The 14,158-nt window shown below is 34.2% G+C and overlaps 1 protein-coding gene across 6 annotated transcripts; it reads right to left on the reverse strand.

Moving 5' to 3' along the window:
• Positions 1–1,024: 1,024 nt before the first annotated feature.
• On the reverse strand, positions 1,025–12,029 carry LOC121858633 (armadillo repeat-containing protein 1-like). 6 transcript variants are annotated; one of them, XM_042355159.1, is made up of 8 exons: positions 11,929–12,001; positions 11,379–11,405; positions 10,220–10,341; positions 9,930–10,093; positions 8,667–9,078; positions 7,838–7,954; positions 7,193–7,384; positions 1,025–6,970 (listed from the first exon to the last, which is right to left on the reverse strand). In XM_042355159.1, the coding sequence occupies exons 3-8, from the start codon at positions 10,313–10,315 to the stop codon at positions 6,776–6,778; spliced, it is 1,176 nt and encodes a 391-aa protein (XP_042211093.1). In that variant the 5' UTR covers positions 10,316–10,341; positions 11,379–11,405; positions 11,929–12,001; the 3' UTR covers positions 1,025–6,775. The 6 variants fall into 6 exon arrangements, with proteins under 6 accessions (XP_042211093.1, XP_042211094.1, XP_042211095.1 ...); XM_042355160.1 differs by having other exon boundaries at positions 11,335–11,405; XM_042355161.1 differs by having other exon boundaries at positions 10,220–10,338; positions 11,929–11,993.
• Positions 12,030–14,158: the final 2,129 nt, after the last annotated feature.

Consider the following 14,158-nt stretch of genomic DNA (forward strand, 5'->3'; position numbering starts at 1 on the left):
TTTCATCTCCTTTTGAGTCTTTGTCGGTCCCTTCTACTATTTTGTTCTGAATAAAAACACTCTTTAATAATCTTTCCATTCTCATTACCCCAAAACGTCTATTTCACCCAAGCAAATCCTTTCCACTGCCCAACACCTCTTTCACATTTCCATATCCCTGTTATCTTATTCTCTGCATCTTATTCACTACTATTTTTCACTTCTTTAGTTCTCATTCACCCTTTTTCCTAGTACTGTACTGCATTCACTCTTCCAAATCTGTTCAGTCACATTTGAAATATCAATAGAAATCAATGGGTGACTCTATTATTTATATTCTTTATCATTGCTCACCAAACTTACACCCTTCTCCATTACAGGTACTCTTGGTTTCACTTCTCTTCCTATCTCATTCGTCACTACACATAATGGATATAGACAGTCCTGCTTTCACCGAGCTGTTGTCCTTCCTGAAAGTAAAGTAAAAAAAAAAAGTAAAATATGCTTCACTTTTTGTATAAAACCTCTGTGAACACCATTCAAAAATTTCTCCTCTTCTCTTGACATTTTCAGTACCTGTGCTTCCCTTAACATATATCCATCTACTTAACCTTGAAATCCATCAGGCATATATGATGCTTGTTTTACGGTTCTATTTATTATTATCTACTGTATATATACATACAGTTGCAGATTACTTCCAGTGGCTGATGGTGGGGGAAAATTACTTTTGCAGTTGTGCATAATTTACTATATCTGTACTTGATGGATGCTACTGGACTATCAACTTCACAACAAAGTAACAAATAAGAGACCTGCACAGAGGGGATCCCATATACAAGTGGTTAAGGGTTAAAAGGTGAAGGTTATAACTTTGAAACAGTCATCATTTGGCATGAGATGGTACCTTCCTCCAGCAGTCTAATTTCTTAAAAGAATTGTGATTCGTTTTGAATTTTTCTAGGAGTTGGAGAACCTCTATTAATTTAACACTCACTAATTTTAAGTACACAGTGATGAAGATTTGTATAAGACATAAATAACGAACATTCTGTGGCATTTATTTACAGTAAAATATAATTATATACATATCAAAGTTTGTAGTGAAACATGAGGTGATCAAAATGTCTCGTTCACATTTATGGAATGATTCACACGTTCAAAGGCAGATAGAATGGTATAGGGTCCATAAGACAGGTTTTCTCACTAATGGCAACTCCTGGCATATGATTACATAATATATGTCACACTTGTAAAACAATTAAACTTTGTGCTGAAAAATACCTACATTACTTATATCATGTGGGTGCACAATAACATAAAAGCTTAAAGAGGGTACCCATCAGCCTGACACAATATGGGCAGTGGGGACACAACACTCTGATTATTAAGCATTCTATACACAGGAGACACTGTAGCCAGCACTACATCTGATTCACTTTACTTTCCCCCAGCATATAAGTTAGGTATACCCATTCACGGCCGAGTGGACGACGGGTACCAACAACTCTTTGGACTGAAGGCGAGTGCTGGATCTACATAAAAACAAGCACATTAAACTGTTAAAATAGGAAAGGAAATTTATGAGCACATTTAACAACATCTACAGCAAATAGAGATCTAACTTTTGACAAAATATTAAGTGACACAATGACAATGGCGTTTTATATTCAACACGAAAATGATTTTGTTTGTCACAGCACTTACAAGCTTTTCAACAATGCATTTGGAATAATCTCAATGTATGATATCTAGCTAATTACAGCAAATGAAGCATCTATAACTGGCCTGTTTTCTATACATAACCATTTACACTGGAGATTCTTTAGCTTGTATACAATTCAAGTTCTTCAGTGTTATACGGACACCTCACTGAAATCTTAAATATCTCTCCTGTTACTTGATGCACAGTTCTTCTTTAACTTGGGAGGTGGCACAAGTATTAACACCATCTCATGGATATGTATTTGTGGCATCTTGTTCACATTCTGGGACTATAGTTGAAGCCTTTTGATCTCTAAACGGCACTAAATTACAGTAAAGTAATTTGGTCTTTACATATACCATAATATATTACTTAACTGTTCAACATGACTACTACACAATAAAAATGTTTTCAACAGTGGTCTTTAGTACCTCAGTTTTCAATAAACCAAATGACTTCATAAGAAACTAATCAAGATGAAGTTTTCTCTTATGTTTGATGGTCAGTAATAATATCCACTGATACCATGCATTTTCTATTCATCCTTTCTTTACATTTCCCAATTCTTACACACCTGAAAGTACAGTACTTTCATATTAATTTTATTCTTAAATAAATACTCAGAAATACCACCTTTATAAAGTAACCTGCACAAAATACTGCTGATAAGTCTCACTGACATATTCTGTTACCTAGGCAATATACAATACCTGGTCAAAAACATATACTAAACCAGACTTCCACAGGTAACTTCCCTACATTACAGTACTTTTAAGTAAATACTTGATAAAGTAATACCAGTACAGTAATTAATACCAAAGGAACAGTTGCAATTCTTTTGATCCAAATACTACTTCAGCATAACTTAATCTCATTCAAAAGACTTCATGAATACTGCACTTCAATTTAATCTAGTTAATCTAAAACATCCTGAGAAGGTACACACAATGTATAGTACTGTACTATTGATAAGTGCTTTTATCAGACACAAACTTAAGATTTTCCAATAACTCGAATAACCGTTTCACAAAAATATACTTTACTGAGTTATAAAGACGGTGAAGGACGCTGAGAAGAGACTAAATGGACAAGGGTGTACCAGTGAACTGTACAACTGTGTTTACATACCATACCTTATTGTAAAAGTAGGGGTGCATGTTCATATACATAAGTACGGTATACCACACCAAATTTTACATTACAATGACAGTCCACAACTCTTATATAATGCTTGATTATTTTTATACTCACCTGCAGAAGATAAAACAATAATGGCTGTCTGTCTGTTTCTTTGTAATCTAGAACTAGTTTGTTCACATCTAGTATGAATATCCCTCCTAGGGTTATCAAGGTTAATATTACAATGAACTGTGTTTAAAAGGAAAACAATTCAAAAGGAACTATCATCAAGCAGTAAAGGTCACAGGTATACTTTGGTTGTATTTCATTTAAGTACTGTTGTAAAACAGTTATTGATGTAATAAGATACCAAAAAATACACAAAATACAAAAATAATTTATGAGAGCCAAAATAATACAAGAAACATATACATACTTGCAAATTCTCCACAGTGGGCATTGTAATAAGAGGCAAAGTCTTAGAAAACACTATATAAAGAACATCCGAGTCACACTGCCAAACTCCAATTCTATCTGGAATAGTTCTACCGGCAGTGTACTCATTCACTGGTCTACCATAACAGTTCCTCTTAAATCCAAATCATAATAAAAACAGGAACATAAAAAATACTCCCAATGAAGTAACCAACAATTCATCAAGTGAATATAACTACAGTATAGTAATTAATGGCAATGAACCAATAATACAATCATAACTGTTACCTGCGCTAATAACTGCCCAATACCAACACAGGTCACAAACATACGAGGGCACCAGCTGACAGTCAGGTGTGAACGTACAGTACAGTATGGTCCATGTTTTAATGTTTTAGGATAGTTTGAAATGTCAACATGAGAATTGTCATCACTTGGGGGCTCACTGTAACTAGATAGGTGATACAGTACAGTACACTTCAGAGCCATTCTCTATAAAGATCTTCCTTAGGTTAAGGAAGGTAGAATAACAGAGGTAGTAAAAGCTCTACTAAATACATACAGTATATATCAAACTATCTTTATAAGTTCACAAAAGTAATTTCAGAGATGGACTTTTCCTTTCAGAATCTAAACTTAATCAGGAACAGGAACACCTAAGCAATAATAAACCTTCTATTAGAATCAAGGTCACCACAGCAACGGTGTTAACTCTTCCTCGTCAAGTTGAGAGAGAGATTTATTGAAATATGAAATGATGTATCACAGTTTCCTTCCATACAAAAATGTTTCATATATATTGATAGAACAACATTACTAGAAATGGACACGAAATTATGGTGTACAGTACGGTACTTGCTTCCTCCTAGAGAGCCTTCACATACTGTACATTGTGGAGTGAACTTTTCCTGTGTTTAAGAATGAGTAAATGTGTGAGTTACTGTAGTCTGGAAGTGAGTGAGTGAGTGAATATTTAAGAGTTCGCAGTAAAGCACTCACTTATATTCTACATGAAAGACAATTCACATATTATACTTTCAAATTCAACAAATATCAGAATTTTAAAATAATTCCACCTACAGTATAAGATTTATTGTTTAACTTTCTGTTATCTCATAAATTTTGAAAAGTATCCAAGCAAAATGTTTACTCCAGGCAGATTTTTGTCTTATGAATGCAACACTCCAGTTAACAACACACAATGATTTGTAAGAATTAACAACTTACTGTACTGTGTTTTTCTATTGTTGTCAGAGTGCTCTTATGATCCTACCATCTATGTACAGTAGCTAAAACAACTATCTGTGCATACTTTGTAGTTAACAATGAGACCATGGACGATAAATTTTGGTATATGAGGGCTGTCACTAGTCACACATAAAATTTTGGAGCATATCGACCCCCCACCTGCACAGATAATTGTTTTAGCTACTGTACATGCAGAATTTCCATTTATCATTTCCACCCAATTTAATTTTCCACAAGCTTCAACACATTCTTTTATACAAAATTAATAATACAATGCCCTTTAAAAATAAAATCTTCAATACAAAGTACTGGTACATTAGTTGGATCAGATTAGTTAACTTATCAAGAGGTATTTTCAGTCAGCATTAACAGTAAGATACAGAATTTACACATAAGTTCAGGCCCAGAATTAACACTTGATTAATATCATAACAAGAAGTATAAATTCTGAAGCATTTTCTACCTCACTACAGCCATGCAGGACACACCCCGAAACAACCCGATGCTTATGGTCACAGTTGCCGCACATCTACACACAGCCAAGCATTTTTCTTACATATTGTTTCACTACATGTACATACAATGCTCCATCGTCTTAAAGTGCAACATTCATACCCAATATGTACTGTAAAGTGTATGAGCAATGCTCCATCTTAAGCCCTACATGTATACACAATCCTCCATCTTAAAATACTGCACTATATGAATACAAACAAAGCTTCATCTTTAAAACATTGCATGTATATTAAATTCTCCATCTTTTCCTCACTATAACACTATACTTTAGTCTTTGAATTTAGGAACACAGGTCATGGAGAAGTGATTTTTTTTTTAATCATGGTTCTTTAACCCCTAGGCTTCAATTTGTCATACGACATTTTGTATTTTCGTGGTAATATTTGAATCACCACAAGGTCCTGGCATATGTCTTTCACTCACACATGCGAGCCTCCCAGTCTCTGTTCTTGGTAGCTTCTCAGTTTTTGTGATGAAGGGCAATTTCATTACTGACAGGGAACAAGGTAAATATCTTTGACCTCATTAACCATATGGACATCATTTCATAATTTCTGGACTAACATGTAATATGAATATTCCTTTATTTAATGTACATAGGATTTATATTAATGTATAAAGCTAGTGCATAATTATATATATATATATATATATATATATATATATATATGAAACACTAGTCACTGGTACGTTTAAGCAAAGAGCTGAGTATAATGAAAAGGTAAGATAACTGTTTATTTTCTGAACTTTCTATGTGTTCCATGAACTACAGACAGAGCTGTATGGACTTCTATTATCACCAACAATGGACTTTTGCACACTTTTGCATTAAGCGTAAAAGCCATGAATATTCTAACTCTGAATCTAGGAGACTGCAGAAGTTTGCTTTCATCAGTGATTTACATTACTGATGACTTTATATACTGTAGTATGTAAGTACTGTACTGTACTGTCTTTATACAATGGATCATTTATAGAGGTGATCTTCTCTTACCTTTATCAGTAGGGGTCAGTGAGTCTCTCCTTCCTCTGTATTTTCATAGTAGTCTTTCCTTACCCTGAGTATGTTGGCAAGAAATTATATTCTTAAAAGGCTATGAACTAATCTTTGACTATGTAACATTTCCAACATCGAAACTAACAAAAACAACTATTTAAACAGTTTACAATGATGCATAACTCTGAAATATTAAAAGGTGAATTAACAGGAGTCAGTGTTTTAAATATTACAACCAAAGCTCCCAACGTGGAAAATATAATCTGCTGAGTGATATATTGGTATTTGTGTGCATCCAGAGGTAAACTGCTGGAGAAAGTCTGAATTATGTAAGGAAGGAATTTCCTTATCCGATAATTCATAACAGTATTTTTAGTTATACAGTAATGTCCATAAAGAATAAAAAAGGTCAACACTTTGTCTCATTTTCACTAACTTTAGTTGATTTTCATAAATTTCTAAAATTCAGAATTAACTAATATCAAATGCATTCTGTTAAGCTTACCATATGTTTAACCTAAACTCATTAGATACCAGCAAAAGCTACTAGTACTGTACAGGTATAAAAAACTGTCCAGCAACAATATTCTTATCCTCTCTACAAGTCAAAATACTTTGTTCCTAAGCACCAAGTTCTAAATGCCATCAGATTCTATGCACCTTGTTTTATACCTTGTTAATTTGAATGAAAGATTACTGAATCTTTCCTACTTTGAACTGATGTTCTACTCATGTATCATAAACAAAGACAAGAATAAGTTAAGCTCTGCACGCGGTCACCAATAAAAAGATTTTTGAAGGAGGTTGCTGGCCGTAGAGAACCATGAAGTTGCAGTCTCCATGAAGGTCCCAGAGGGGGCCATGGCTGACGTGGCATCATCGACTGGGGCGTCCTCCTCAGGCAGGTAGTCTGGGAGGTCCTCAACTGGGGAAATGATTTCTTTTGGGGTTCCCCCTAATAGTATGATCTCCTGGGAAAGTCAGAAACTGTTTTTAATTTATATGAAACAAAAGTTATTACCCTTACATCACATACACCATCACTCACACTTATACAATACTGTACTGTACTGGTCTAGGACAAAGTCGATGCTCCAATTTTATATATGAGAATGATCCAAATGGACATGGAAAAAGACTGGGTGAAAGAATATCTCCATATTATGATCCATTCAAGTGAACCCACAACCCACCTCTTCTCCATCAGAATTTGTGGTGACTTGTTGTGCTGAGAGAGTTTCCGTGCGAGCCACTGCAGCTGCTAATTTTTCGACTGACAAGTCCCGCTTTACTCGACACGTAACGCGAGAATGTCCAAGATCAAACACGATGCTGATAAGTCCACGGACTCTTACTAATTCCTCTTCAACTAGTTTTCGTTGTTCCTGAAAATGTAGAGAAGAAATGTAGAATCAAGAGATAAACGACCAAGGAATCAAAACAAATTACATAAAAAAAATCAACTCACAAATTTATCACTTCTTTCTTTATTCTGAATTACACTACATATATGAAAAGTAGTATACTGTACTCTAGTCTTAAGTCCTAAAAATATCATCACTCTAAGTGACATTTTATATTCAAGATTTGTGAGATATCTTAGGAAGCCATGAGGGAAAACCTTGGTATAGGTATCCAACAGGAAATTTCAAAATGGTGCAAAAAATCAATTATTAGAATTGTGAACTCCAATTTCTTGGCTGGGGGAAGAGAAGCTCCAGTCCTGATAATTAAGATCGATTGTCAGTTCAGGCCAGGGGCTATCTGACCTACACAGGGAACATAGTGAGAGCAATACATAAACAGACTGATGCAATATTTCAGTATGAACGACTTACTGGGTGAACCATTCCCTTGATGAAGAGAGTAACAACCTTAGCCTTGGTGTTGTGAGGTCCCAGGAAACTGTCTTTCTTCTCCTCTGAGAATCTGGGTTTCTTATCTCCTTTGGTTACCTGTCAAAAAAATTAGCAACACTATAATACTTATTGATTATTTCAAGCTTAAACTCGTATATCTAAACAAAATGATGGTAAATAAAAAATGAGATAAGTCAGCAATGTGGGATTAGTAAAGACCCTCACACAACAGAGAGAGAAACACTGGTAATAATGAATGTATTAAATCCTCTCCACATGCACTCAACAGAACTGGTTTGTTAAAAATAACTCATATAGTTTACTACTCCTTAAATTAAAAAAAAACAAAAAAAAAAAAAGAATCCATAACAGAATAACCTCAATCTCTGGGGCCGTCACAATACTTGTACTAAATCTCCCCTACAGTAAACATGGTTTGATAAAAAGAAAAATTTCATTTGTTTTTTGTCAAATAGAATTGAGAAGAATTTTTTTTATTCCTACAGTGCACTGGCTGTCTAGTGTTGTGACTTCAAGGTCCCTCTATAAATGATATTATCAAGTAATTGAATATTACAAAAAAGTTTCTTTTACAAGTTAAAGACAATGAATGAAGTAAGGTATTACAAACACATAAAAAATGTACCAAACATTACTTTACAAACATAACCAAATTTCTAAGAAAAAATCTACAAGGTAAGTACAATACAGTACAAGAACTGACTGACAGACTCCTTTTAAACTATGGAAGTCTAAGACCCACACAGTGAACAAAATGAACACATGGCATCATGTGTATATCTTTTACCTCCTCTTCTAACGATACAGATCTACTGTCAAGGCTGCTGCCTCTCCGACTATTTTCTGACCCGTCACATTTCACTGACGAGGCACTCATGTCTTCCAGTCTTTCTGGTGATCCACTGCCTCTATCTACTTTCTTAGGTGAACCACTTACACTTTCTGTTTTTATTGGAGGCCCTTCTGAGTAATCCTTTGACTTTGGTGCAGAATCTACTTTCTCTGTTTTATCTGAAGAACTATCAACTGTATCGGATTGGTTGGGCACGTGACCAGATGATGTGGCACCAGAACTAGTTCCTGCTGCTGCTGTTGTTTCTTCTGAGCTTTTGGACTTCTTTATGTGGCGAGCAAACTGCAGGCTGGTGAACAAGCCTGCAGCTTGGTCACGTAGCTCCTTACTGTAGCTCTCTTCATCTCTAAAATAAGACAATCATTAATCAGTACAAGTTCTAACAATACACCTCCAACATAGAAGATCAAAATTACAGTACAATATGACTTTAACCTCCAACAGTCAAACAATATCCTAAAAATAAAAGCACCAATACCAGCCCATGATACCTTAAAATTAAGTCTTCAGTCCTCTTATGACCTGCAAAGACTCTCTGCTTTATAACAGAGCTCCAAAGATTAGCTCTAAAATTCAGAAGCTATTACAAAAGTACACTGTACACCAAATTACCAACACAGTACAATACACTAAATTACCAGGCACAAGAAACTCTTATCTTACAACAAATAAACATTTACAAGTAGTTTTAATTGCAGAAATTTTAAGAGTACTACATCTTCTGTATTTTAATCTTGAAGGGGTTTAACAACTCAAATTATGAAGGGAATATGAGGGAAAATACCAGTAAAAAAAAAGTCCATAATTCAGAAATGGATGAGGAGGAAGTGAACACGATGAGGGAACAAAACCAAGATACAGTGACATGTGGCTGACAGAAGAGCAAGACAGGGAGTGGTTTAGGTAGCTGAATGATGCCAAGTTATGGTAAGTGATTGGAATAAAGTAAATAAGATTCCTGTACAGTATCTTGGAGATATTGATGACCATAGTAGAATACATATATTGCAGTAGTAAGAGTGATTAACTGAGAGCAAAAGAAAAAGATAATCTATACACTCTTGGTTCTCGTCATCCTGGAATATATACGTACAGTACTAGGAGAGGCCTACAAGAGTGAAGAATTGTCAGCCTTATCTGCAATTTCTCTCATCATCTATAACCTTGAGCAAAATGTGGCGTTTACACTCTACATACTCGGTAACACTCTGCAGCGACTCAAGCACTCCAAACGTATTGGCCAACGAAGGTCGACACTCTTTAGCTTCAGCAATGAGGGACAGAGTTTCGATGGCCGACTGTACTAAGGATCCCTCACCTTCAGCAATGACATATGCTAGGAACTGGATACAAGTCCGATCCTGTGGAAAAAGTATCCATTTACTGTACAGTACATTAATTGTCTTCGACCAAACACAAAAAATACAATAGTCAGTACAGTATATTGTCTAACTTATCGTAACAGCTCCAGGAGATACCGTACTTACCAGTGCTAAGGCTAATCGCTTGCCAGGGTCACTTGCCAGTTCTTTGTATGCCTGGATGGTGGCCTCTGCAGCCGCTCCCAGCTCTATCTCGCCCATCACTCAATTTGAACAAACACCAACTGCTTTGTGATTCGGATACAAGTAAATGATTAATAAATAAAAGGGAATAAAAATTTTGGGGGCTAAACAATACTGACACAATAACAATTCCTATGTTGGCATAATCATAACGGTGATGTCTGAACTGTGATGTACTAGAAGTGTATCTAAAACTAAGGTACTTATTCTAGTTAATTACACTCACTGTAGTAAACAGTATATTTCATAAATCATCTGGAACTTAATACAGGTACAGATGAAGCTAATTAAATACTGATTTATTGCTAGTGAAAATGGGTCCTAAAGGCAGTGTAGAAATAACACACTGTATATACTGTACACTAAGCCTTCAATACACAAGTTGGCAATGTGACTAACACTGCATTTGAATGTCTTCACTTCCACAATTATTAAGTTCTAATTTATGAACATGGTCCAGGAGTCTAACCCATTCATAACTCAGTGGCTACCTATGCTATTTTCATGAACAAACTACAAACTTAGCGAGACATCTAGAAACAACAGACATACAGTATATTTATAAAGACAACATTTTGAATGCCCATATGAAGCATCCTACATCAATAAACTAATGGTTCACTCCACTAATACAGTACAGTACTATCATGTAGGTAAAATTAAATCTAATACTATTGGTAATTTGGTACAGTGCTCCAAGACAGGTACAGGCAGCTTCTACTTAAGTCCTAAGGTTAAGTCATATTATTAACTTGCCTAACGAGCTATGGAGTCTATACTATACTGAACCTCATTCCCAAAACAACAACACAATCTTAAGTTTATCATCTGCCAGACATGTTGCCCAGCACGCATGACATTCTGGTAATATGCCATCCATGACAGTCAAGAAATACAACATATGTCACATAATACTGTAAATGTTAGCTAAGATTTAGTCAGGATCCATTTTTATTAGTCTAGGTAGGCAAGTAGCTATAGCCCGGCCACACAAAATATTATAAGCAATGTGACTAACAGCCTCAAAGGCCACCAACCTGTAGATTATCCCCCAAAAATACAATGTTAGTTTCTTGTGTACCTTTATACCAACCATGATGAAGAAAACCTTTAAAAAGAGAGAAATATTAATTATATTCATGTTATACAAAAAAAAAATAATAATGTCCACTATAGGAGTAAATAAAAGATAAATTGTAGAGCCAACCTAACCAATAGTCTTAAATTTACATTTTTATTTCTGGTGAAACAGAGAAAAATCGTCTCTTACAATGACTAATAACTGAACGAGAGCAATTTCTCAGCCAACGCGAGACAACGTAGATATAATTATCAATACGATTCTCCACAACAGAAAGTAAATCATTACGGGAGCGACTTTTACCCATTTAAGTATCATCACATTTCTAAACGAAACTCTCCACAAAATAAAATACATATTCTTTAATCCAATAAATTCCTCTGACCTAAACACATATTTTTTAACAGTTTCCTCCTATGATTCACATGGAAATATCATCATAAGGAAGACATTTTCTCTGCTATAACACGTAAATGAATCTAAACCCAGACATGAACACATAACTCTATGATCTGATAACACTCATGTTCCATTGTTCATATTCACTGACCTCAACTAAACTTAATAAACTCAGGTTCAAATAAGACCTTCCCATTAACGCCTGTTCCCAGCTACGTTTATTTACTAATGGTTATAGGGAAGTGAAATAGTTCCTAGAAGTTACCATCATTATATTAGATCATTACTTGATTTATTATATTTCAGAAAACTTATTTGAATTTTCTGTATTTTAAAATATAATAACTATTTTTTATTCATTATCGTTTTGTTAGGTAAGTGTGTGTCTCTACCCCAGGAATACCTTCATTGGTTACCCTCACAATAACAACACCTGTTTACATCATCTGGATTTTCCCATCTTTAGAAACAAACTATTAATTAGAGGAAATATATTGTAGTATTCTTGTCTATTCTCTTTACTTCTGTATCTATTATTTTCTTAACACACACTACTTGGGAATGGGGAAAGATAACGCCGCCTACAGTATTTATTTAACCATTCAAAGTACACTGCTAATGTTTTGAGTAAGTCCATATATTATCAGGATTAATGATATCAAGTTAATAATAAAATAAAATAAAGTACACCAAAGTAATAAATATGCTATATCTTACAACCATAATATAAAATAAAGACGTCACCCCTCATAAAAAATCTATTTTCTGTAATCGCAACAAAACAAAGAAAATAGATGTAAATAAACAGATCCATCAATGAGATTAAATGCGGTAATTAAATGACTTTGAATGAGATTAAATGCGGTAATTAAATGACTTTGAATGAGATTAAATGTCGGACTTAAATGACTTTGAATGAGATTAAAGGTGTTACCGTAGCATTAAAGTGACCAACTGAGTATCACTTTAATTGAATGGATAACAATAACAATAATAAAAATATACAGTAGGTCGTTTGCGCGGGAAATGTCATAGAAGAAAAGTGTCTTAGAATTGTTTGAACTATTGATTGTATAGATAAAATTATCGAGAACCCGGTTGGTGGTAATAATAATAATAATAATAATAATAATAATAATAATAATAATAATAATAATAATAATATTATTATTATTATTATTATTATTATTATTATTATTATTAACTATGTATAGAACAATTATAATGCAGTTAATTGAGGACAGAGTTATATTAAAGAAAATAACCTTTAGTATAAAAATCTTAATAACAAAAGGCTCACATACTGGAACTTTAATCAATTTTTGCAAAATGAATTTTACGTTACAGATTATTAGGAAAAAAATGTAAGAATCAATGGATTTCAGGAATATAACAACTCTAATACTGCATATTGGTTTGGTTAGGTTAGGATGTTAGATTAGGTAGGTAAGTTAGAGTAAATTAGTTTAGGTTAGGTTAGGTTAGATTAGGTTACATTAGAAAAAAATAGGTTTGGTCACAATAAATGAAGTTAGATTTAGTTAGTATATTTTAGATTTGATTAGGATAAGTTACGATTTGGTTAGGTTGTGTTAGGTTCCACTCCTATTTCACAAGTGATGCGTTTCTATTCTTTTGTATCCATTTTCATGCAAAAAAAATCACGCACATGCACATTTTATTAGCGAGACAACATACACAATTTATGTATACGCCTAAATTATATTTGTAAAATAACAGCACTAAATGGAGGTAGAATGTTAGCCTATTTATAATAACAAGTTTTCCACCATCACCATCAACACATCATTCTCTGGGAGACAAAAGAAATAGGTTAGTTGATCAGATGCCAACAGCATCTGATCAATATAATCAGTTCTGGAACAATATAGTGCTATCACACTACAGTACATACTGGGCGACAGCTTGTAATTAGCAGTGTTACCGAGTTCTTTTGTTTTAGCATTTTAACTACCAGGTTGGGCTACTAAACTCCTTTCGCTAAATCGTATTATAATTATGGCGGATAGTTAAGACCTTTTGATTAAGGTTTATAACCCTATAAACAGTGATTTATATAATATAACAACTAACTGACGCTTACCACACACCCATCCTAACGCTAACCTATCCCACTGGTAACGTTTGGATGTTAATCATCGGGTGAAATAAACTTGGGAGCTAATCTTCAGGTTATTCCACATATTTAAACTTCAGATCCGTTTTAAATCACGGCTTCTAGATCCAACAACATAACACCGTTCAAAACTGAGTTACATCAGAGAATGATCTAACTACGTTATCCATAGACACTATTGGTCATAATTACGGTCTTTATTGTTATGACATCAAACTGTGGTGAAACAAATCATCTGTTGAGG

This window comes from Homarus americanus, unplaced genomic scaffold (genome assembly GCF_018991925.1).
Source record: "Homarus americanus isolate GMGI-L3 unplaced genomic scaffold, GMGI_Hamer_2.0 scaffold74, whole genome shotgun sequence".
Classification (NCBI taxonomy): domain Eukaryota; kingdom Metazoa; phylum Arthropoda; class Malacostraca; order Decapoda; family Nephropidae; genus Homarus; species Homarus americanus.

Bases quoted from the DNA above. Each gene is read 5' to 3' on its own strand.
- LOC121858633 (XM_042355158.1), bottom strand. From the start codon at position 10,315: ATGGGCGAGATAGAGCTGGGAGCGGCTGCAGAGGCCACCATCCAGGCA. The intron at 10,094-10,219 runs GTAAGTACGGTA...CTTTTTCCACAG, and splicing joins AGCGATTAGCCTTAGCACTG to GATCGGACTTGTATCCAGTT. The intron at 7,385-7,837 runs GTAAGTCGTTCA...CTACATTTTCAG, and splicing joins TCAAGGGAATGGTTCACCCA to GAACAACGAAAACTAGTTGA.